The sequence below is a fragment of the Aulostomus chinensis genome, chromosome 14, assembly GCF_037954235.1.
Source record: "Aulostomus chinensis isolate RoL2024-O1b breed Wild chromosome 14, RoL_Achi_v1.0, whole genome shotgun sequence".
Classification (NCBI taxonomy): Eukaryota; Metazoa; Chordata; class Actinopteri; order Syngnathiformes; family Aulostomidae; genus Aulostomus; species Aulostomus chinensis.
The window spans coordinates 25343462-25364952 of record NC_141333.1 but is presented as its reverse complement, the minus strand read 5'-3'; the positions used below and the strand labels follow the sequence as shown (position 1 = coordinate 25364952).

Sequence of the window (21491 nt, the reverse complement as noted above, 5' to 3'; positions counted from 1 at the left end):
CGCATGAGAGGTCTGCATCTTCTGTAATTTGTCCTCTAAGCAGACGTTTCTTTCTACCTCCACCTTGAGACAATTTCTGATCGCCAACATCTCCCTCAGAAGGGATGTCTATTTTTGAAGTAGTTCCCTTTTTGGGATGTAGCCTCCATCTTTCATCTTTTGCAAGGTGTCCTCCCTTACTCTCTCAGCCTGAGACCTCAAGTCTTCAAGACGTTTGATCCGAAGAGTCTCGGCCTCCTGGAGAGCAGCTTTCCATTTCATGGTAATTTCTTGTTGTGATGCCATGGCCTTCTCCAACTTTTCATTCAGTGCATCTTTCTCACGTTTTTCCACCTGGCACTCAGCTGCCGTTTTCTGCAGGGCTTCCATGTCCTTCCAAAGACCCCGCTCTATCACAGCAGCGTTTTCTTCCAGCGTTCTCATTTCCTTGTGAAATTCTTCCTTTCTGGTCTGCAGCATGCAAACCAGATCATTTTGTCTCTTCTTGCTCTCCTCGTGAGCCTTTGTTGCCTCTTGAAGCTTCAGCTTAAGGTTTGTCCGCTCTTGGTTTGACGCCTGAGTCCTCAAGAGCTTCTCATCAAGCGCAGCCGTCTTCCGTCTCTCCGATTGGAGCTCGGCTGCCAATTTATCCTTTGGTACTTTGTTTGCTTTCTTAATTTCTTCCATCTGCGACATGAGATCTTGCTCCTTCCTAATAGCATCTTTTTTTTGTGCTGTAACTGCTTTTTGGAGGTCTTCTTTCTCGGCCCTCAGTGTACTGATCAAAGACCTGAATTATTTTGCTGTCCTGATGGGCCCGTGTTTCTTTGCGGAGCCTGAGCTGAAGGCTCTCAACCTCTTGTTGAGCTGCTTGAAGATTGATGCGCTCCTGATGGGAACCCCGCATTCTTTCGGGTTTGATTTTAGGCGGGTGTTTGTCTTCGTCTCGGGTACGAGCTCAATTGCCAATTCCCTGCGGTCAGTTTTGAGCGCACCTCGGATCTCACTCACCTCCATCTGAGGAGCATGGCCCTTCATTCGGGCATCGTCTCTCTTTGCTACGACCTTCTCATCCATGTGGCCACGGACGGTATCCGTCTCAGTCCTGAAAGTCGGAATCACGTGCTTGTCCTCACGCCTTGGAGGGGCCGTCCCCGGTTGTTCTTGGTCTTTTTGGATGGGGACCTCCTTTTGTGGTGTCTTTGGCGTGGCGTAGCAGAGCTCAGTGCCTTCATCCCTGTACTTGTACCGTGTCTTGTAGCTGAGTTCACTCTTCCCATCGAGACTGTTTACCAAAAATGGATGGATCTCAAGAAGAGGCCAGGTTAGCCGTTTTTCAGGGTCTTTGGTCAGAAGGCCCTTGAGGAAATCCTGTGAGGGAGACATCATAAAGTCATTTTGAGCAGGAAAATATATATTTTTGCATGTTAGACTGATGTCCTCATGTCGCAATAAGAAACTTGTATTTCATTCCACTCTAAAAGTACTATGCAACTAGCTGCTGATGGCGAGACAATGAGAAGGTAGCTGATGCTTACTTTGCAGTTGGGGGCCATGTAGTCGGGCCACTCCACTGAGCCTTTCAGAATACGTTGCTTAAGTTGGGAGTGGGAGGTGGATGTGACTCTAGCAGTCTATGGTTGGGATGGGGAGTGTCTTTGATAATTCGGATCAGGACAGCTGCGCACGTGCTGCCGCCCTCGCAATCACAGCAACCACAATCAGAAGGGTCCAATTACTCAGGCACAGAAGCATCCCCCAAGTCAGAGAGCCATTGATCATCCTCCTCGAACTGGGGGTCGTGCAGACCTTCCAAACTGTCAGAGGCTGCAATAGACAGCACATCTGGATCCTTACCCTAGTCACCAGGATCTGGCCTGGTCATGGTATGCAGCCCAACAGGATGCTGTGCATGCACCAGCTCCTGAAGGGCATTCTGCCTAGACTGCACCTGCCGTTGTAGCTGCTCAAGCTCCGCCAGGTGCTTCCTCTTCCGTGAGCTCTGTCCTCCTTCCTCGAGCGGCGGATCACACACCACCTGCAGCTCCAGCTCAGCCTGCTGATGGGCCTGGCCGAGGGCAAGAGATGGAGAGCAAAAACCCTCGTCGTCCTGTGACATGGCCTGGCAAGCCAAGACTGCCCAGGCGAACCAAGGGAATGAAACAAAGCCTCAGGTAGCGTGCGACCTCGCAGACGCAGGGGCTCCTCTCAGAACGAAAAATAAAAAACACAAGTGTGGCAAAAACAAAAAGCCTCAGGTAGCGTATGACCTTCCAGACGCAGTGGCTCCTCTCAGCTCAACACAGCTAGGTCCCCTTACCTTCACTTTCCCTTTTTTAGTTTTTTTTGTTTTATACAACAATGCAGCTGTGAGGAAGCGTTTTCCCCTCCGGGAAAAGAGCCTCCCCGCAGCGCCACACAAGGATCCATGCACTCCTCCTCTCTTACCGCAAGAAATAAGCAGTTTCTGGATGAAGGCAGATAAATCAATCTCCAAATCACACAAGATTCTGTCTCAATCTGAAACCCATACTCACACACCCCAACTCCAGGAGGAGAAAAAGAGACTGGGAAGGCTATTGCGCAGCTGTATTTGTAGGCTCTGATTGCGCCCAAAGGGCGGAGGTGTTCATTTTGTAATTGTCTCCTGAAACAGCTCACCCTCGGAGAGAGTGACCCATACGGTGGCGTGTTGACCTGATATGAAATAGAACTGTTATAATATCTTTCAGCTTGGTTTTTATTTCCTATTATCGATTGTATTGGAATTTTTAACTGTGCAGTTTCCAAGCTTTTCCATTTAGATTCATAATTAGGAGAGCACCAGTATACTATGGGTTTCAACTGTGCAGCATAATAATGAACCTGTAAACATGGTAAGGCTCTCCCTCCCTTCTCTTTTTTCAGCAGCAGAGTCTTGAACTGAACCCTAGGTCTTCTGCTGTTCCAAATGAACCTTGAGATCCAGGCATTCCACTCGTCAAATTGTTTTTGGGGTTCCTCTAGAGGCAAAGACTGGAAGAGATAAAGAAGCCGTGGCAACACATTTATTTTAATGGTTTCTGTTCTTTTACTCATGCCCAGTGGGGGGAGGGTCCATCTAGAAATATCAGATTTGATCTCTTTGTTAATGGGGCCATAGTTATTTTCAAAAAGTTTTGACAAATCTTTAGTAAGGTTTATTCCTAAACATTTTATTTTGGGCAAGTCCCATTTAAAGTTGTATTTCCCTTTAGTATCTGGGTGGGGAATATAGTTAAATGAGAGGCTTTGGGTTTTTTGGATTTTAAGCTTATATCCAGAGTATAAATTATTTTTCTTTAGTAGAGACATCAATTTAGGGATGCTTGAGTCTGGGCTTGTCATAAAAAATAAAATAAAAAAATCATCATCTGCAAACATACAAAACTTATGTTCTTCTCCTCTAATCACAGTCCCCTTTATCTCAGAGTTCTCCCGCATTGCTTGAGCGAGGGGTTCCGTTATGCGAATAAGGTCGGACTCGGGGGACAGCCTTGGCGTGTCCCTCTTTCCAATTGAATAGTTTGCGACAGGTGTCCGTTAACCCCAATCGTGGCTGTCGGGGAAAAGTAAAACGCTCTAATCCATTTAATAAAACCATCTTTGAAGCCGAATCTTGAAAGTGCCCTGTATAAATATTCCCACCCCACCGAGTTAAATGCCTTTTCAGCATCTAGGCTGACTAACATTGCACTGATGTTTTCTGACGTAAGGTGACTCACCACCTGTAATGTTTCTCCTTAAATTACCCTGTGTCTGTCTGTTTAATATGGAGCCTGTTTGGTCTAAATCTACCAGCTCTGGGACAATGGAATCCTTGTCTCTTAGATAGGATTGAAGCAAATAGTGTGTAGTCTACATTCAAGACTGATATTGGTCTGTAGGAGCTGCATTCGTTTTTATCTTTTCCTTCTTTCGGGATGATAGAGACAACTGCTTCCCTCCATGATTGGGGGGCTTCTCCTGTTGTCAGTGTATGGTTAAAACATTGAAGCAAGACAGGTGTAACCTGTGGTTTAAATGCTTTATAGCACTCGGACGGCTATGGAGCTTTATTAGCTTTCAACCTCGAAATGGCTTTATTCGGTTCCTCTGCTGTTGTCTCAGCCATAATTTCTTTATTTTGCTGTTCTCCTATAGATGGTAAATTCAGTGAATTTAGAAAAGTCTCTATTGTTGTTATATCTGCCATGGACGGTTGGGTATATAATTCTTTATAATATAGTTCAAAGGCAGGTTGAATGTCCTCTGATTCATTACAGACCTTTTGTGTCTTAGGGTTTCTAATCTTATAAATCATATTTTCCCCACGTTGTTTTGGAGTCCTCCAGGAAATTAGTTTCATTGCCCTATGCCCTGTTTCATAATACCTTTGTTTGGTAAATTTAAGTTGTTTTTCAATTTCTTCATCATATGGTGTTTATATCCTGTTTAATTTTGTTTATTTTCATTAATATTTGTGGATCTTTTTGTTCCCTGTGTCTAGTTACTAGTGACTTCATTTCCGCTTGTAGTCCGACAAGTCTTCTCTGGTTTTCTTTTTTACGAAAAGCCGTGAGGGCAATAATTTTGCCTCGAACAACTGCCTTTGCTGCGTCCCATAAAGTATTTGGAGACATTCCCCATTATCATTATTTTGTAAATATGTTTCAAATTCCTGTTGAATCTGTTTCTGTACAGCTTTATCATTTAAAATGCCCGTAATAAGTCTCCAAAGTGTATTTTTCCGTTGCTTATTCAAGTGCAGGGTTAGGTACACCCCTAAATGGTCAGATACATCTCTAATCCCTATTTTGCAATCCCTGACTCTGTGCCAGTCTGATTTATACATACAGTACCGTATCCATCCTTCCATCCATCCATCCATCCATCCTACCGCTTATGTTGTTAGCGGTAGGATGCTGCTGGAGCCTATCCCAGCAGCCTTCCCCCTGGACAGGTCACCAGTCCATTGCAGGGCCAACACATAGAGACAGACAACCATTGGCTCTCCCAGCCACACCTACGGTCAATTTAGAGTCTGGATTAACCTGGTCCCTCTTGATGTCTTTGGACTGTGGAGGAAGCTGGAGTACCAGAGAGAACCCACGCAGGAACAGGGAGAACATGGAGACTCCACACAGAAAGATTCCGTGCCAGAGCCGGGACTTCAACCCGGACCCTTCTTGCTGTGAGGCGACAGTGCTGACAACTGCACCACCGTGCCACCCAAAAACGAACTAAAAAAACAAAAATAATATCAGTCTTTTAGCCTTTCTCCCTCTATCTTTGAGGCCAAATTCATTCCTCCGCATTCCTGAATTTAATCCAGACTTTGACATCAAAAGACAAACACTGACCACTGATATCTGTCAGCACCATTTTGTTTGCTGTTGGTAACCAAAAAAGGCAAATATCAGCCATTAGGGAAACAAATCCAACACATCTGTGCAGCCCTGATAGATTTTAATACTTGGACAGTGTATATCAGCATAAACTGTGTTGCTGTTGTTCAAAACATTACGATCTGTCATATTAATTATATATTAATCAATTACAAAGAGGTTAAGCCTCGAAAAAAATGCATGTTATGATGGATATTTCGAAGCAAGTCCATCAATATTTTCCAGATTTTTATTGGAACACTTTGGCTAACGATTTGCCGGCCGATGTGAAAAAAAAAAATCACTCTGATATTATCAGATAAAAACAACATGGTGCTTTCGAATCAGCAGGATCATCAATCACAGATGGGCTTGACTCTTCTTCTGAGGGATGAGGAGATGCTTCCCCAGAGGCTCGGGGTAGAGGGAGCCGTCTCTGTACACCAGCCGTCCCCTGACTATGGTGGCGCACACCACTCCTCGCAGGGTGACGCCCAAATAAGGAGTTAGCTAAACCCACAAACACAATCATGAAGTCAGTCCATCTCAAGCTGTTTGTTTTGGAAATGTGTCCTCATGCTTATTCTTCTTACCTTATTTTTATGATGTATGTTTGCTTCTTTAATCTGTAAAATCAACAAAAGATAAACGAGAGATTGTTGAGTGTTCCTGCACTTTCCTTCAGGCTGTTTTCCCACTCCTCATACTGGTCTGGCAACATAACTACATAGGTTCTACTGGTTGGCCCTGAAACCCTCCCAGGCGGGGCTAAATACATTCAAAACTCTACATCAACAAGGAGTTGCAATAGTTGCTGCATGCATCGGTGAGCTATTGGAGTTGTGCAGTCATGAAAGGGAGAGAAACTGTCTATTTCTGCCACATAGACAAGCATTTTAATATGGAGGTCTGTAGTATGGTAGCGAGTCTTTTAGCACTGTTTAACATCTGCTTCCTTCATCTTACAGTGAATGGGAGTTTTGATTTTTTTCAGTAAGTGCTTAAAATAAAGTATGTGGACTCTAGCACAAGACATTAAAACATTCGTTCTATGGAATGAAAAATATCAACATTTGTATTTCAAAAAAACCTTAAAAGTGGTGCTCATTAGTGGTTATAGGTCATCAAACTGAGCAAATAGTTTTACAATCCAGGGTAAAATAATCCAAATGCTTTTGTTGAGGGGAATCTAGTTGGATGCTAACTTCGAGGATGGCCTACAAAAATCTTGCAGCACTCTTATTTGGAATGACTCACTTTTAGTGCTGCCCCAAGTGGCCATTCTACAAACTGCAGGTTTTGGTTTTTTGACTTAACTTTAGCCCTGAAGGCTGCTGGTTAATATGGTTGCTGCTCGGTCTACGTTCACATTGCTTTGTCAAACTCTGAATTGTAATCAAAGCTGTTGCTTAGTTACTGTGTCAACTTGCGAATTACCACCACAATGTAAACAAGGGCCATTACTGTAAACATTCTCGCCACCTGATGTTCTTAGTTCCTGTGTTCCAAAAATGTGTGCAAATTCAGCTTGATGTTAGCATTGCCAATATAGACTCCTTCCAGTATACTAACCTCAAATTCTTCTTCCGGGTCCCATATGACCAAGTCAGCGTCATAGCCAGGGGCAAGACTGCCCTTCTGGTTGTCAAGACTACACAGCTGGGCAGTTCTTCTGCAGAGGAGCCTCACCACATCAGGAAGCTGAAAGCCTCTCTTACGAGCTGAACTCCAGAACAGAGGCAAACCTGAAAAAGGTTCAAAATGGCCGGAGTAAGAAATAGGTCCAAAGTTGACATGATAACTACAGCATGAGCACAATGATTGACACAAACTGAATATTAAAATCTTTTAGAGTTTAGTGCTCAAGATATCTTTCATCTTTGCTGCTTTGATTCATTGTTTCAGTCTGAGAGAGTCATCACTATAAGATGAAGTTATTGCCTGCCTGAGTAGTAAATGATTAGGCTGTCCTCCAAATTGGCCCTCAGCTCTTGTTTACCCCCCACTGAACTTTACCCAGTGCTGGTGAGTGTCAGGAGGACAGTGGGCCAGGAGGGAGGATAATCCATTCTCTGATTAATCCATGTAATACTGCATGGACAGTATTCAAGAGTGAGTTTTCATCATTCCAACATGTTTTTGTTGTGCTGCACCACAGACAACAAATAAGAACTCCATCAGAGCCGTGATGGAGATTTACTGATGCAGGTGGATTAGCTGATTCACTGGCCCTGCAGAGTGAATCGCTTTGTGAAGTGAATGGAGCTCTCTGATAACTGATTCACTGACACTCCCTGACACTTTAAAATACTCCCAGAGGAAAGCCAAGCAGTTTGTGTACTCCAACCATTTGGAGTTACTCGAAAGTCTGTACTTCAGTGTCCTTTTAAGCTCGTGTCTGCACACCACCAACTGAGAGATGTTTCAGACATTAAAGATGCAAACACTCCATTATGTTCACCAGCTACTTGCTAACTTTCTGAGTCTGTGGCGTGGTCATCGGGTAGTTTTCAAGGGGTTTAAGTGGGTTTTTTTTTCTTACTTACAACAGATTTTTCTTACTTAAAACAACTTGTTCTAAACAAAAGAAAAAAATGTGGAGTCTATCCCAAACCAAAACAAGCTAGAAAAAAAAAAAAAAATGTTGATGTGAGGTGCATATATATACTGTATATATTTATACTAGCTACTTTATATGTGTGCTCCCGAATCAAGAACTAAAAGTTTAATGTAACATTACTGCAATGCCACTGTGCATGGAATATTAAACTATTGTTGCCCACTGGGCAAATACTCAGTGTGTACTTGTTACTCTCTCACCAAACTGTAGAGAAGAAATTCCTCCCCAAGCCTGAGTGAAATCTCCACAGTCCAGTTTCTTCAGGTCAGGGGTGCAGGGGGAGTGATCAGACACCACCATGTCAATGTGTCCAGCTTTCAGAGCACACCACAACTGCTCCTGGTGGGGCAGAATAAATCAGCCAGTCATAGCCACACTTGTGCCATGCATCCTACTCTGTTTACCTGGTTAGCAGCTCCTCGGATGGGTGGGCAGCATTTGAACTGGGTGGCCCCTGCAGGTATGTTCTCTGCACACAGGCTGAGATAGTGGTGAGTGGTCTCCACTGTCAGAGGGGCTCCGGCTTGCCGTGCTTCCTGGATCAGTGTCAGCGGCCTTGCAGAGGATAAGTGGACAATATGGCACCGTACCCTGAGCAGGAGGAGGGAGAAGAGTAGTGTCCCAACCCACTCAGACACTGACAGTGATATTAGCTAACATGCAGCTGTTCTCACTGGTACTGCATGCAGAGCTCTGTGATGGAGCGGATCGCCTCCATCTCCATCACATCCGGCCTGGACTGGAGAAAGGTGGAGTACTGACACGGGTCTAACGTGGGAAGGAGGACAGGCAGAGGTTTGCAACATAATTGAGATGAACCTGGATTTTAGATATCCTCTGAGCATACAGTTGCTCAAGTGTTGTTCAAACCTCAGGCTGAATTTGATTCTGTGACCTTCGAAGACTCTTCTAGCTGAGTGCAATGCATAAAAGTCCAACTGAGCTACTTTACATGGGATGTGAGTCCTAAAATCAAAAATCTTAGCGTCTCTGCTCGTGTTAAAAAAAACAAACAAAACAACAGCGGCAATTACCTGTATTTTACCATACATGTTTTTGAGGTTTTCTTTGCCAAAGTTCTGTAACCTCTCGTAAGAAAGTGTACCACCATCTATTTTAGAAGAAATCTTTTCAACAACATACAGTTAACCTGAACAGGCACCATGTATTCATTTTCTTTTTTGAAAAAATATCATCATAATGTTTAGTACCTCTGTCTGCGTCTGTTGGCTGCTGAACTTCCCTCTCTGCATGAAACTAGAGGAGACGATGAAGAGTGTGTTTAACTGATGTTTCTGAAATAATAACCTGGTTCATATCCAAGCTCAGGAAGCAGGATTTCTTGTTACCAGCAGGACACTTCCTGTCCCTTGCAGCTGCTTCATGGCGGTGTGTAGATCCTGGTCAGTCACATGGGGGAACTCCTCCACCCCACTATGGATGAGGAAACACTTGAAGCCCGCCACCCCGGCCTGGATCATGGGCTGAAGTTCTAGCTGGGAGAGGGTACATGTTTGTTTTTAAACTGGTTCAGATGAGAGCAAGTGTTTGTGTGTGTGTGTGCGTGTGCGTGTGTGTGTGTTAGCTGCTCCACTCTACCTGATTGCCAGGAATCACACCTCCCCAGAAGGCTGTGTCCACGAAACACTTCCCCATTGCTTCCCTAAGTTTCTCATGAAAGTTACTTAGTGTGGTGGTTGGGGGGATGCTGTTTCTGGGGGACATTAAAAAACAAATGTAATAATTATTATTATTATTACTGTTATTATATATTAATAATATAATATAATATAATATAATATAATATAATGTCTTGATAATAATAACATCTGTCTATCTGTCTCACACGAAAGTTTTATGTGGCATGTTGGCTTTCCAAGGATAAATTTGAGCGCTAACTGGACGCAGAAAAAAAAGATTACTTGAATGAAAAAAGTAGTTTATATAATCAGTACAGTAGCTATACAATATACAGGTAATATATTAAGCATACAAGCATCTTGCATAATCCATCCATCCATCTATCAATTTTCTTCCGCTTATTCCTATTAAGGGTCGCTGGGGGGCTGGAGCCTATCTAAGCGGCAACAGGTGAGAGGCGGGGTTCACCCTGGACAGGCCAGTCCATCTCGGGGCCAACATAGAGACAGACAACCATTCACACTCACATTCAGAACATGGAGACTCACACAGAAAGATCCCTTGCCTGAGCCAGGACTCAAACCCGGAACCTTCTTGCTGTGAGGCGACAGTGCTGACCACTGCACCACCGTGCCGCCCATCTTGCATAAAAATTTCATGTAAACTGGCAGAATGCCAGTTTGTGAAAATTAGATGGCAATGTGAAAAATGTAAAAAAAAAAATAAAAAAAATTCGGAGAGATCCATCCATCCATCATCATCTTCCGCTTATTCCTACATATTAAGGGTCGCGGGGGGGCTAGAGCCTATGCCAGTATCAACGGGCGAGAGGCGGGGTTCACCCTGGACAGGTCGCCAGTCCATCAAGAAGAACCCACGCAGGAACAGGGAGAACATGCAAACTCCACACAGAAAGATCCCCTGCCTGAGCCAGGACTCGAACCCAGAACCTTCTTGCTGTGAGGCCACAGTGCTGACCACTGCACCACCGTGCAGCCCTCAAATTCGGAGAGATTAATAGTTAAAATAGAATAGAACAATCACAGAGAACCCCAGAGATGTTCTTGGTAGTTGAAAAACATAACACTTTAGCTGGATCTTGGGAAGGTACAGATTTTGATCGTTCTTACCTTTTCTTTTTCTCCATCATGTTGCACACTTCCACAAGTGTAATATTTCACTTCACCCAAAATTAACAAAGGGTTTTACTGAATTTCTGTTGGAGTCTTGGATATTTACAACAAACATATTAAAAAAAGGTTCTGAATATTGAACTTATTCACTTTTTTTTTAACCAAACATCATGTCTGTATCATACAAGCATACATACACACACACACACACACACACACACACACACACATGGCCTTGGTTGGGGGGGGGGGGGGTATCAATGTCACTAACTTACAGTGGCATGTCCACAATTGTTGTCACACCTCCAGCCGCTGCAGCCCTCGTAGCCGTCCAGAAACCCTCCCAGGACGTGCGGCCTGGTTCATTTACATGAACATGGCAGTCAACAATACCTGGCATCACCACTCGGTCACCCACATCCAGCACCTGCTGTCACAGTTGGGTTACAACACACACATGCAGGAAAAACTCCACTTTAGGTGTTTCAAATCAGTGCATTTCCCCTGATAGTCTCGTTCCTCTCAGATACAAGAACAGCGTGAGCCATCTTACCTCAGAGACAACATCCCCACTGAAGTCCCTGTCAGAGAGGATTTGATGGATTTTCCCACTCTTTATCAGGACGACGGCGGGGCGGACTTCATTACCAAAAAGAACCCTTGAGCTCCTTACTGCACTGACTGTTGATCCAAGCTCCATGATTGCAGTCTGTTAATGAGTAGGAAAGTGTCTCTTTGCCTGTCGTCCTCGGATGGAGTCAGATGTTGGCCGGTTCAGCGCCCCGTGCTGAAGCACCTCCCCTGACCAGACGGGGCAAAGGATTTCAGTTGTTGACTTTTCTTGTCCGTGTGACATTGAATGACAACAGCATTCGCCTGATGATACCTGGAGAGCTAATACCTCCGCCATCAACTAACTCAATGCAAAACTGGAAAGTGCACAATCACTGTATACTATAGTGCTGTACATCAGGTGAAGACAACATGGTGTCGTTTTGATGTCATTCAAATTCAGTAGGTGATTTCAGACCAGGACTACGATCAAAAGTCTGGTGTTTGGGAAAGATCTTGACCATCTGGAGTCCAGTTAGAACAGTTTCCTGATCTATGGTGGGACACGTGATCGTCACGTCACCTCATTTTTCACGAGGTCGCAACATGAAAAATCAGTCAACAACAAGTTTCGAAGGTTCTTCTCAACTAAATTTGAGATGGATCAAGTTCGACCCACCAGGGGAGAAAATCAAGTTGCAGGGAAAAAAAGGCATTTTGCTGTGACTTTTACATAGTTTTGATAGTCCTACTGGCTAACAAACGCCACAAACATGTCACTTTCTTTGATGGGAGGGAAAAAAAAGGAAAAAAGCAATACAGCAAAGTAAAAGTATTCCATTCCTTTTGAAAAAATAAATACAGGGGTGAAGGTACTTAAAGAATTTAGCTGTATTTAGTTAACTGACTTAAATTTTACTTCTGTCTGTTACATTAGCTTTAAGTATTTCAGCAGCATTAAAAAAAAAACTGTTGCTGCTGAAGGATTTTAAATACAGTTACTTTTACAGGGATACGAAACCTTAAAAATTACAGTACTTACAGAAAATGCAAAGATTTACTTTCCAAAACTAAAACAGAAGAACTGTACTCTACTCACAACTTCATATGCAATAATTATAAAAATTCTTCTGTACCCACCTGCTGCTTCAGAGGGTGTCAGTGGTAGAAGAAAACTTATTACTGAGGTACTGTAGGTATCTTTACTGGAGATTCACAACCCAGTATTGATATCGGCTCCATACTGACTCATACGGATGGTGCAGTAATCCCTGAATAAGCAGCTAATCTATCAAACTGGTGGTGCTGGACTACGCTGGGTGGACTACTTCATGCAGCGGCAGTGCTCCAGCTGAGCTGTAGGCTACATTGTGCTTTAAGAAGAACACTGTAGCACTGCAAGACTGTAGCATTGGGTCAGCTAACTGGAAAGGCTAATTGGTTTTTAAGTGCTTCTTGCTTTTGACTATTTAAATAAAAATGCAAATCAGTAAATTTGGATGTATTTGTTTCTTGCGTTTTCAAATTTTAGAAGAGAAATTCTATGTTTAGCATGATGTTAACAGTCTCCTCCACGCACAGGGAGCTTATGGATCGAACACTGGAACACTGAGCGGTGCTCGGCATCAACTCACATCTGTACAGTGAGTGCATCTTTAATCTGTACTTTACCTTGGTATTTGCATTTCAGAGGAATTTTACATGAACTTTGAAACAATTCAAAGCAAATATTGCACTCTTTACTACTTTTTAAAATAGAAAACTTGGCAAAACCTGGTGAATATGATGTGCTTTCAAATGTGAAGCCTGCCAACTTCAAGAGGACACAGATCAACACACCTTCAGAGGGCAATGGTTCAAGGCTTGAATCCTAAATCAAGAGTACCGTATTTCCGCACTATAAGGCGCATCGGATTATAAGACGCACTCTCAATGAATGGCCTATTTTTAAACTTTTTCCATATATAGGGCGCACCGCATTATAAGGCGTATAGAATCTAAACGACTGTAGTGGCTGGGGTTGCGTTATGCATCCACTAGATGGAGCTGCGCTAAAGGGAACGTCAACAAAACAGTCAGATAAGTCAGTCGGTCAAACTTTATTCGTAGAATACAAACCAACGTTCTGACAACTCCGTTCACTCCCAAAACAAGATAGTGCATTCACAAACGGGGAGGGGAACTTTTCCCTGATTCAGTAAACACGTAAAAGAAACAGTCAGTAAATCAAACGCTAGTGCAATCACAATATAGTAACTCTCGAAATAGTGCAAACAACAATATCTAAATAACTCAACGTTGTCCAAACGTTAATGTCCATATTCACAATATCTCCCAGCCTCGTTCAGTTGTAAACACGTGAAAGAAACACGTAAAGCTCACTCTTTCAGTTCATTCCTCATCCACGAATCCATCGAATTCTTCCTCTTCAGTGTCCGAGTTGAACAGTTGGGCGAGTACGGCATCCAACGTGCCCGGTTCCGTCTCGTCAAAGTCGTCATTATCCGAGTCAGTGTTGCTGTTGTTGTCTGGCAGTTCAGTGACGATACGATTTTTACTTCGTTCCGTTACTTCGGCGACCCCCCCTGACTACGGTAGCCATAATGAACCATTATTGATCCACACAACCATTATTGATCCACACAATCGGATTATAAGGCGCACTGTCGGTTTTTGAGAAAATTCAAGGTTTTTGGGTGCGCCTTATAGTGCGGAAAATACGGTACATAGACGTGTGCTTTTCCTTTGAATCTTATATAAACTCGGTATCAAATCATGCTTGTTTACTGAGTTCAAATTTGGAGTTGAGATTTTCTATTGCCTGTGAGTACTATTTTGCCAAAGTACTATTTTATCACTGTATTTCTACTCTTACTTAATTAAAAAGAGCAGTACTTCCTCCAGAGTAGCATATTCATGTTATTTTGGTATCACGTGGTGCAGGTAGTAATGTTCTTCTCTTCCTCCTGTTTGGTTAGGTTGTCTTCCTGATGAACTCCATACCTGCGGGTGACGTTACACGACAAGTACAGTAGGAAAATACACAAGCTCGATGGTGAATGTGGCACATAGCGTGTTTTTATACACTTCTATAAATTTAAATACTGTTACATTATTTCACGGTGGCAAGTGTTCGTCGTTGCTTCAGTTGCGAATTTACCTCAATGCAAACATTTCTCCCCAGTTACTCCTTCGCTTGTATGTAACTGAGGTGGTGCACATGAAGGGGCGAGATAAGTCACCAGTTTAGGAAGTCTATCTCGAGATGTTCTTCTAATAGAGGAGATGGCGTATCTGCTGCTTTCTGACAACATGTGTTCTCCCTCCGGAGCCTAAGCGTCTCTCTCTCTCTCTGTCTCTCTCGTTCTCTCTCTCCCCTTTTGTACATCTCAGAGCTTGTTCCGTGCAGTGACGTCATCAAAGATCACCCTCACTCTCTGCAGCATCTTCACGCTCTCCTTTGTGTTGCTCTAAGTTGATTGTGTGGGTACAGACAAACCCAGTGTGTTTCACTGATGTAGCAGGAGTGCGAGAGCATCGGAGGCGTCTGTGCGCTGTGCAGCAGTGATGGGCGGATGTCTGCTGTGGTGGCGGTGGCGGCGGTGTCACAGCTCCACAGACCTTTACTAGCTGAGGACTGTCTGGGGGGGAACTCTGGTGAGCTCGTTTAGTGTTGACTGCGTGCATGCTTCTGATATAGTAGATAAAAAAGGGCAATCATCTCTCTAATCAGTGTGCAGCAAAGCCACAGGCACTAATGCAAGGTGTCTCTTTTCTGTGTTTAAGGGCAAATGGCACCCAGAGGTAAGGTCCATGGTTCTATGGTAAGAATGTGCACTTCCCCTCAGTACCGTCACTTAGGCAGTTAATTGCTTTGTCTTAATTCTTCCACAACAAGGGAGAACAACTATAACAGAGGAGCAAAAGGAGATTTTGAAGTCTTTATTCCAGAAGGGAATGACGAGTGTTGGCTCTCCATTAATACCAGCAGCTGCTGAGGCCAGTGGGATGGCGCCTGTTGTCATAGAGGTAAGGTTCATGCACTATTGCCTCACACCCCCAGGGCGCTGTGGAGGTGTGTCACCATATGATGTTGTACTACATTTGATTATTACCTGTCCCTTATCTATGTAGAACTGGATTGGAAATTATAAAAGGAGTCTAAAAGCGCCCTCGGATCCCAGGCCCCCAAAGACAAAACTCCACACACGCGACCTTTCAGCTTACAATCTTTTTTGTCGGGATCTTCTGAGAAGCAAAGGTGAGTTAGAGTCTTGTAACTCTCAGCAGGTCCCTAAAAGGAAGGATAACAGTAGGGATTGACTGCATATCTGATACTGTTGTTGAATAGTTTTACTACTCTTTATTACACTTATTTATTACGCAAATTTATTTCATGAATTCTCTCTGGATTAATATTGAGAAGTTGCACACGTTATGTTAATTTTTTTTTTGCCAGTTGTTTCGTGTGTGTGCGTGTGCGTGTGCGTGTGCGTGTGCGTGTGTGCTCACCAAAGTCATGGTCCATGTCTTGATTTCCTGTTTTATGTTGTGGTTAGTGTCCTGTCTTTCTGTGCACTCCCTTTGTCTTGGTTGAGCTGTAGTTCCAGTTTTATTTTGAAGTTCAGGCCTTGTCTTCCTGTTTGCTCCCCGCTGTGATGACCTCATGTGTCTCACCTGTGTATGACTGTGCCACCCGTGTTTCGTTTCCTTGTGTATTGAACCTCTGTGTTTCCCATTGTCTCGTCGGGTCGTTGTGTTTGTCACCGTCGCTGTCTTCGTCATGGTTACTCTTCTCGTGTTCCCTGCTCCTCTTTGTTTCTTGTAAGTCTTGTCAGTTTTGTGTAGACCTTAGTTTTGTTTGTACTTTAAATTTGTCCAGGACTTAGGCCTGTTGACCCTTTTTGTTGATACTTTGTCTTTCCCTTCCTTTTGACTTTGAACCCCCTGTGTTGTCTTGATTTTTGGAATAAATACTTTTTGTTAGACTCCCCTTGCTGTCCCCTTTCTGGCTGCTGGCTGCATTTGAGTCAATTTCCCTGTAAACCCTGACACATCAACACCTGTGCCTCCGTCCTCCATCACTTCTCTCTTCCATAATTCAAGTCTACTTTCTGCTCAGACTTTGCTGTTATGTACAGAGCCTTGTGTGGCCACAGAAACAATGCTGGCAAAGAAAGAAAATGTTAATGTATTTTGAGGCCAAAAAAATATAATTCATTCTGTTCAGTTATTTTGGGATCATTTCTTCCTTGAATTTTGCTGTTTTGAGACCACAAAATAAGACGTTCCCTCAATTATACAGTTTTGGAGCCCCAGAATACCCCCCCCCCCCAAACTGAGCAATTTTTGACTGCAGGATATAACTTGTTTTCTAAATTTAGTTTTTTTTCAGGTACAAGTTGTCTTTCTTGCCATCCAATGGCTCTGTAGGGATGTTCTGTGTTTAGATCTGCACGTGTACGCTGCCTCGTATTTTTAAAATGCTTTGGGTGGGGCGGGGGGGGTCCATTCGCAGGCACACTGAAAGACATCAAGCCAAGGTGGTCCTCATTAAAGGAGGAGCAGAGGAACAAGTACCTGGAGGAGGCAGCAGCTCTGAAGGCAGAAGGAAAAGCACAGCAGCTGAGTCCTGAGATGAGGGAGCTGAAAGTTAAAAAGCACCTGAAGCAGCTCAAGTTAGAGGTTTGTAACAAAGGCAAGAGATTTTGAGTTTGATATCGACGGCGGATGTTTGTAAGTGGTAATCTCCACATTTAGCAGCAGATGCTGGTTTCAGATATTTTTCCCAGCCCTGTGCTTATTAATAGTAAATCTGATTCTTACCTGGATACATTTGAAGGTGTCCAGTCTTGAGGCGTTAGGTGTGGAAACATCTATTCGGTTGTTCGATCGGCAAAAGACCAACTTTGAAGTACACCAAGTACGCAGCAAAGGAGCTGCTGCTCTCCTGGACTCAACTGACACTGTCAACAACTTTGCTTTGCATTTTAAAGGTTCATACAAATTAAAGTTCACACAAATAAACTCCAAAAATATAGGGGGGGGGGGTCTGCGATATGAAATGATTTCCTCTCGCATTTGATTTACAGCCAGTTCCTCAGCTGTTCCTTCCAACAGGGAGTCAATCCACGTCCTGGTTAAGAGGGTGCAGGATGTTTTCAACAAGAAGTACAGTAAGCTATTCTTCAGTCTCTGTTTGTTTAAATGAAAGCAGCTGTTAAACTGTGGTCAGGTGATCAGACATGCGAATGTGCGTCCCGTTCTAGAGGAGGCCGGGGGTGAAGGGAGGCTCCCATATCAGTCTCTGATGAATCGGAGTGTCTTCATCAAAGCTGCTGGGATGCCCAGCGGCCTGGCGCTGAAGAAGCCCTCCTTCTATGGCAGAAGACAGCTGGAGGAAATACTGACGGCTGCAGAGCAGATCTCTTTTCACATAGGTAGAAGTCCTCTACCCTGAAACACACGTTAATATGGTTTGAGCAGTGCGAGGAGGGTTTTTCAGCGCTTGGGTAAGCATTGTGTTACGGCTTTGACACTGGACTGATGAACAACACAGCAGTTAATTATAGGAAAAGTATTTTGCGTGGATTTTGAGAGATTTTCTGCCGTTTGAGTCAAAATGTCCTGGTTCTTACAATATGAATAAGCATTAGCCCATGTACTGTATCATGTGAGTGAGTACTGGAAGTGTTGGTCTGGGGTCAGGGGGGCGTTGCAGCTCAGATGCACAGTGCCGCAACACACACTTGATGTGACTTATGAGTGGGGACCCGTTCGGTTCCGTCATAATATTTAGTCACATTGTTGTATTCCATTTCGGAGTCTTCTTTAACTGGTGCCTGCAGATTGAGTATGCATGAGGCGTCCCACACATTCATGCTTGTTTACGTGTACTCTTATGTCTGATTATCTCAGATGTCGTCCTCCATTACAGCTCTGTCTGCTCCCTCTCTCTCCCCCTCTCTCTCTCAGGTGGGCAGGCTGCCGAGGGGGCTACATGTCGTACCGTGGCGTTGAACACGGCTGCAGAGGGTCTGTCTTCAAATTGGATCATTAACTCTGTTCTTAGACAGAAGCCAGTCATGGCGATACTCATTTGAATGTTTTCATAATCATGCATTCTAGATACAGGATCGAGCCTGAGTGGAATCAATACGGCCTCTGGATGTCACTACTGGATATCAGAAGGTTGTGCCCCTCATGGCTTTGATACTAATAAAAACCCTCCCTTGAACGCAGTCCAGATCAACACTGTTGGAATGCTATAATCGTTGTTGTTCCAGGGACGGTTGGTTTTGGTAGTTGACTTTATACCTGTTTTCACGGTGCTCAGGCACACCTAGATTTCATCTCAGCACCCCTGAAAAAGTATCCAAAAAGCAGCCACAGTCACGTCAGATGCTTTTAAGAACTACACGTATTGACGAGGATTCCCGTCCGTCTTTTCTTTTACCAAAAAAATTGTTGTTGCTCGGAAGTTTTCAGGCATATAGCGGATCACGGTCAGTTGCCTCTCCTCCAGAAAATTCCTGCAGTAAAATATTGTGTAGAGTATGGAGGCTGTAGTGGGGAGGAGAGGGTGATAGGAGATGATACAACAATCAAACGACGGCTTGTGAAAATGTACATTTTCACTATGTGCATATCACGTCATCTTTTTTATGCAGATGTGTTTTTCAGAATATTCACTTATATGATTCAAATAATGGCAATGATTTCCTTCAATGTATCTGAAGATACATTGAGAATCTGAATTTTCTGATCCAATAACCTCCTGTTTTTATGTTGTAGATCCTTCGACCGTCTGTCATGCGCATTTCAAAGAAGAGAAGAAGAATACTGTGGGGAAATGGCGTCAGTGCAGTGAATGCAAAGCTTGTGTTACTTGCTAACACGAAACACCGTAAATGTATTTTGCAAACCGTCCTGCAACCTTGAATTTGTTTTAGGTGGAAGAGCTGCCTGACAAATTTGCTGTTGTCTTCCTACACTTGTTCCAGGATGTTTGTTCTGGCATCACTTCACTTTAGTTGAATTTACTTTGAAACCTTGTAAAAATTGAAACAAGCTACCGCCAGCCCGTCCCAGCTTGTAATACCGCTTTTTACCTCAAGAGGCCATAGTGAGTCACCTTGGTGTGAATGAGGTCTACCCCCGTTTCTCCTTGTAGATCATTGTTGTGATGATGCACAGAAGCATGTGACCATCTTGTCTTTGACTTTGTGTTCTTTGTTGTTTTATGGCGGCTGGCCTGGACTCTGTGAAAACTATTCTCCGCCCAGAGTGATCCCACCCTCTTAAATGATCCATCCTTCTACCTGGCCCCATTCTCCTTCTCTTGGTGTGTGATCCAGACCTTGTCCTGGTCTAAGGGGCAAACATTTTCATCATTTATCATCTCCATGTTTACCGATCGTCAGTGTTTTGTATTGTGACACATGCATTTATGAACACTCTGTTCTTCAAGGAGCAAATATCTCCAGTGTTTCCACTGCAAAATGTTCTGAGCTCCCTAAAGATGCCATTGGTTTGGGTCATTGTCACCATCCCCACCAGATGAACTCGCTCTCCTCCCTTTTTATAAGCTTCCATTTTGCACTTCACTTCTGGCTCCAGCACCACTTCATCCTCCTTCACCCCTCTTGTTCAGCAGTTCCATTTCTAGGGAGATGCGCGTCTTTCTATGGGGTTTAAAATGCACAACTTGAACTAAGTTGTCGGTCTCATGCTAAGGAAGTTACCATGTTGTTTTTCTCAGTTGGAGGGGAGAACCTAAATGTTCCGCTCATGTGCTACCCCCTGTTGGTTTGAAGTGTGGAGTACAAGAGGCTTGCTTGTTCAGTTTTTTACAAATTTGGCTTTAACTGAACTGGTTCTTGGTTGCAAACTGTCTACAAACACACACACATGCACACACACACAATCCCATTTTTTCATCACATCACTGCTTCCAAACTGAGTTGACAAGGAGTTACAGTACGATCTTCATTCCCCCCACCCCACCCTCCATCACTACATTCTGAACTGCCATGGTTGATCATCATGGGAAAAGTTGCATTCCAACTGGACTGATTAAAAAAACGTTTTTACAGTCAATCATTTATATTTCCATGATAAATCATTGTTTCTTCCTGACCTTTTTTCTTTCGCCAGACCACGCAGATCATTTTTAATCATTACGTGTGAGGCAGCAGTGCAGTGGCGGCTCAGAAGATCGCAGCTCTGTCAGAGTTTCATGTAAAACAACACGGTTGTGCTAAAGTGTCTTCTGAATATTTCACCTTCGCTGAGGCGGTTAATTCATCTGTATGGACTATTCCTGTTTTCTTCCGAGTGAACATGTTTTGTCACCATGTTTTTTTGTACTAATATGGAAGAATCGATTAATGCATTTCGAGGGAATTAAAGGGATAGAAAGCAGCAACCATGTAAAAGCCTTATAAATGATGTACGTCTCACCATGATGGCTGCAGATATAACATTTTTCAATAAAGAAATCTGTTGTGAGTGGAGGATGTTATTGAAATTGATTGTTGAAACAGGACTTTATGACACTGTCAGAGCTGCAGTAAATTATTTTCATCCATCGTCATCTTCCGCTTACTCCTTACTAGTAAGGGTCATGGGGGGTGGAGCCTATCCCAGCGTTTACGGGCGAGAGGCGGGGTTCACCCTGGACAGGTCGCCAGTCCATCGCAGGGCCAACACACAGAGACAAACAACCATTCACACTCACATTCACACTGAAAACCCGGATAAGTTGATTTTACTTAAAATATTTGCATCAAGTGATTGCCTCAAATAGTTTGAGTTACTGATCGATAGAAAAATTAAATTTTTTAAGTACAGTCTAATGAAATGTACAACATGCAGAATGTGGCATTTATAGTCATGTATACTTACTTGGTTGAAGTAATCAACAATAGAAAAACACTGGAGTCTACTTAAAAGTACAATAGTCAGAACTCAGTAAAGTGAGTGCAATGAACTTGAAATCCTAGTAAATTGAGAAAATTTGATTGCCTTAAAATTAAAATATTTGAAAAATTCCAATGACCACACAGTGCAGAACTTTCCATTCACTTTATTGAAAAACAATATATTTTACTACCCAGGAAATAAGGTAAACATTTCTTTGCAAATATACAGTTTTTTTCATTCTATGAAAAGTTTTCAAGT

General features: G+C 43.4%; 2 protein-coding genes across 7 annotated transcripts; one reads left to right on the top strand and one right to left on the bottom strand.

Annotated features, from left to right (window-relative positions):
* Positions 1-5360: 5360 nt before the first annotated feature.
* LOC147250355 (allantoinase, mitochondrial) lies at positions 5361-14638 on the bottom strand. Of its 3 annotated transcripts, none has more exons than XM_086225082.1 (12): positions 14470-14638; positions 11311-11558; positions 11033-11187; positions 9583-9697; positions 9333-9479; positions 9195-9240; positions 8658-8751; positions 8388-8574; positions 8184-8322; positions 6936-7108; positions 5957-5989; positions 5361-5873 (listed from the first exon to the last, which is right to left on the bottom strand). In XM_086225082.1, the coding sequence occupies exons 2-12, from the start codon at positions 11455-11457 to the stop codon at positions 5724-5726; spliced, it is 1386 nt and encodes a 461-aa protein (XP_086081208.1). In that variant the 5' UTR covers positions 11458-11558; positions 14470-14638; the 3' UTR covers positions 5361-5723. The 3 variants fall into 3 exon arrangements, with proteins under 3 accessions (XP_086081208.1, XP_086081207.1, XP_086081209.1); XM_086225081.1 differs by lacking the exon at positions 14470-14638 and adding an exon at positions 13692-13896; XM_086225083.1 differs by lacking the exon at positions 14470-14638 and adding an exon at positions 13692-13886 and having other exon boundaries at positions 5363-5873; positions 11033-11184.
* LOC147250354 (uncharacterized) lies at positions 14114-21007 on the top strand. 4 transcript variants are annotated; one of them, XM_086225085.1, is made up of 13 exons: positions 14114-14132; positions 14288-14364; positions 14703-14966; positions 15096-15113; positions 15208-15338; positions 15444-15570; positions 16828-16994; positions 17152-17305; positions 17402-17485; positions 17579-17749; positions 18285-18344; positions 18438-18500; positions 19104-21007. In XM_086225085.1, exons 3-13 carry the CDS (start codon positions 14885-14887, stop codon positions 19202-19204), a joined length of 1158 nt encoding a protein of 385 aa, XP_086081211.1. In that variant the 5' UTR covers positions 14114-14132; positions 14288-14364; positions 14703-14884; the 3' UTR covers positions 19205-21007. The 4 variants fall into 4 exon arrangements, with proteins under 4 accessions (XP_086081211.1, XP_086081214.1, XP_086081212.1 ...); XM_086225088.1 differs by lacking the exon at positions 18438-18500; XM_086225086.1 differs by lacking the exon at positions 14114-14132 and having other exon boundaries at positions 14176-14364.
* The last annotated feature ends 484 nt before the right edge of the window (positions 21008-21491 follow it).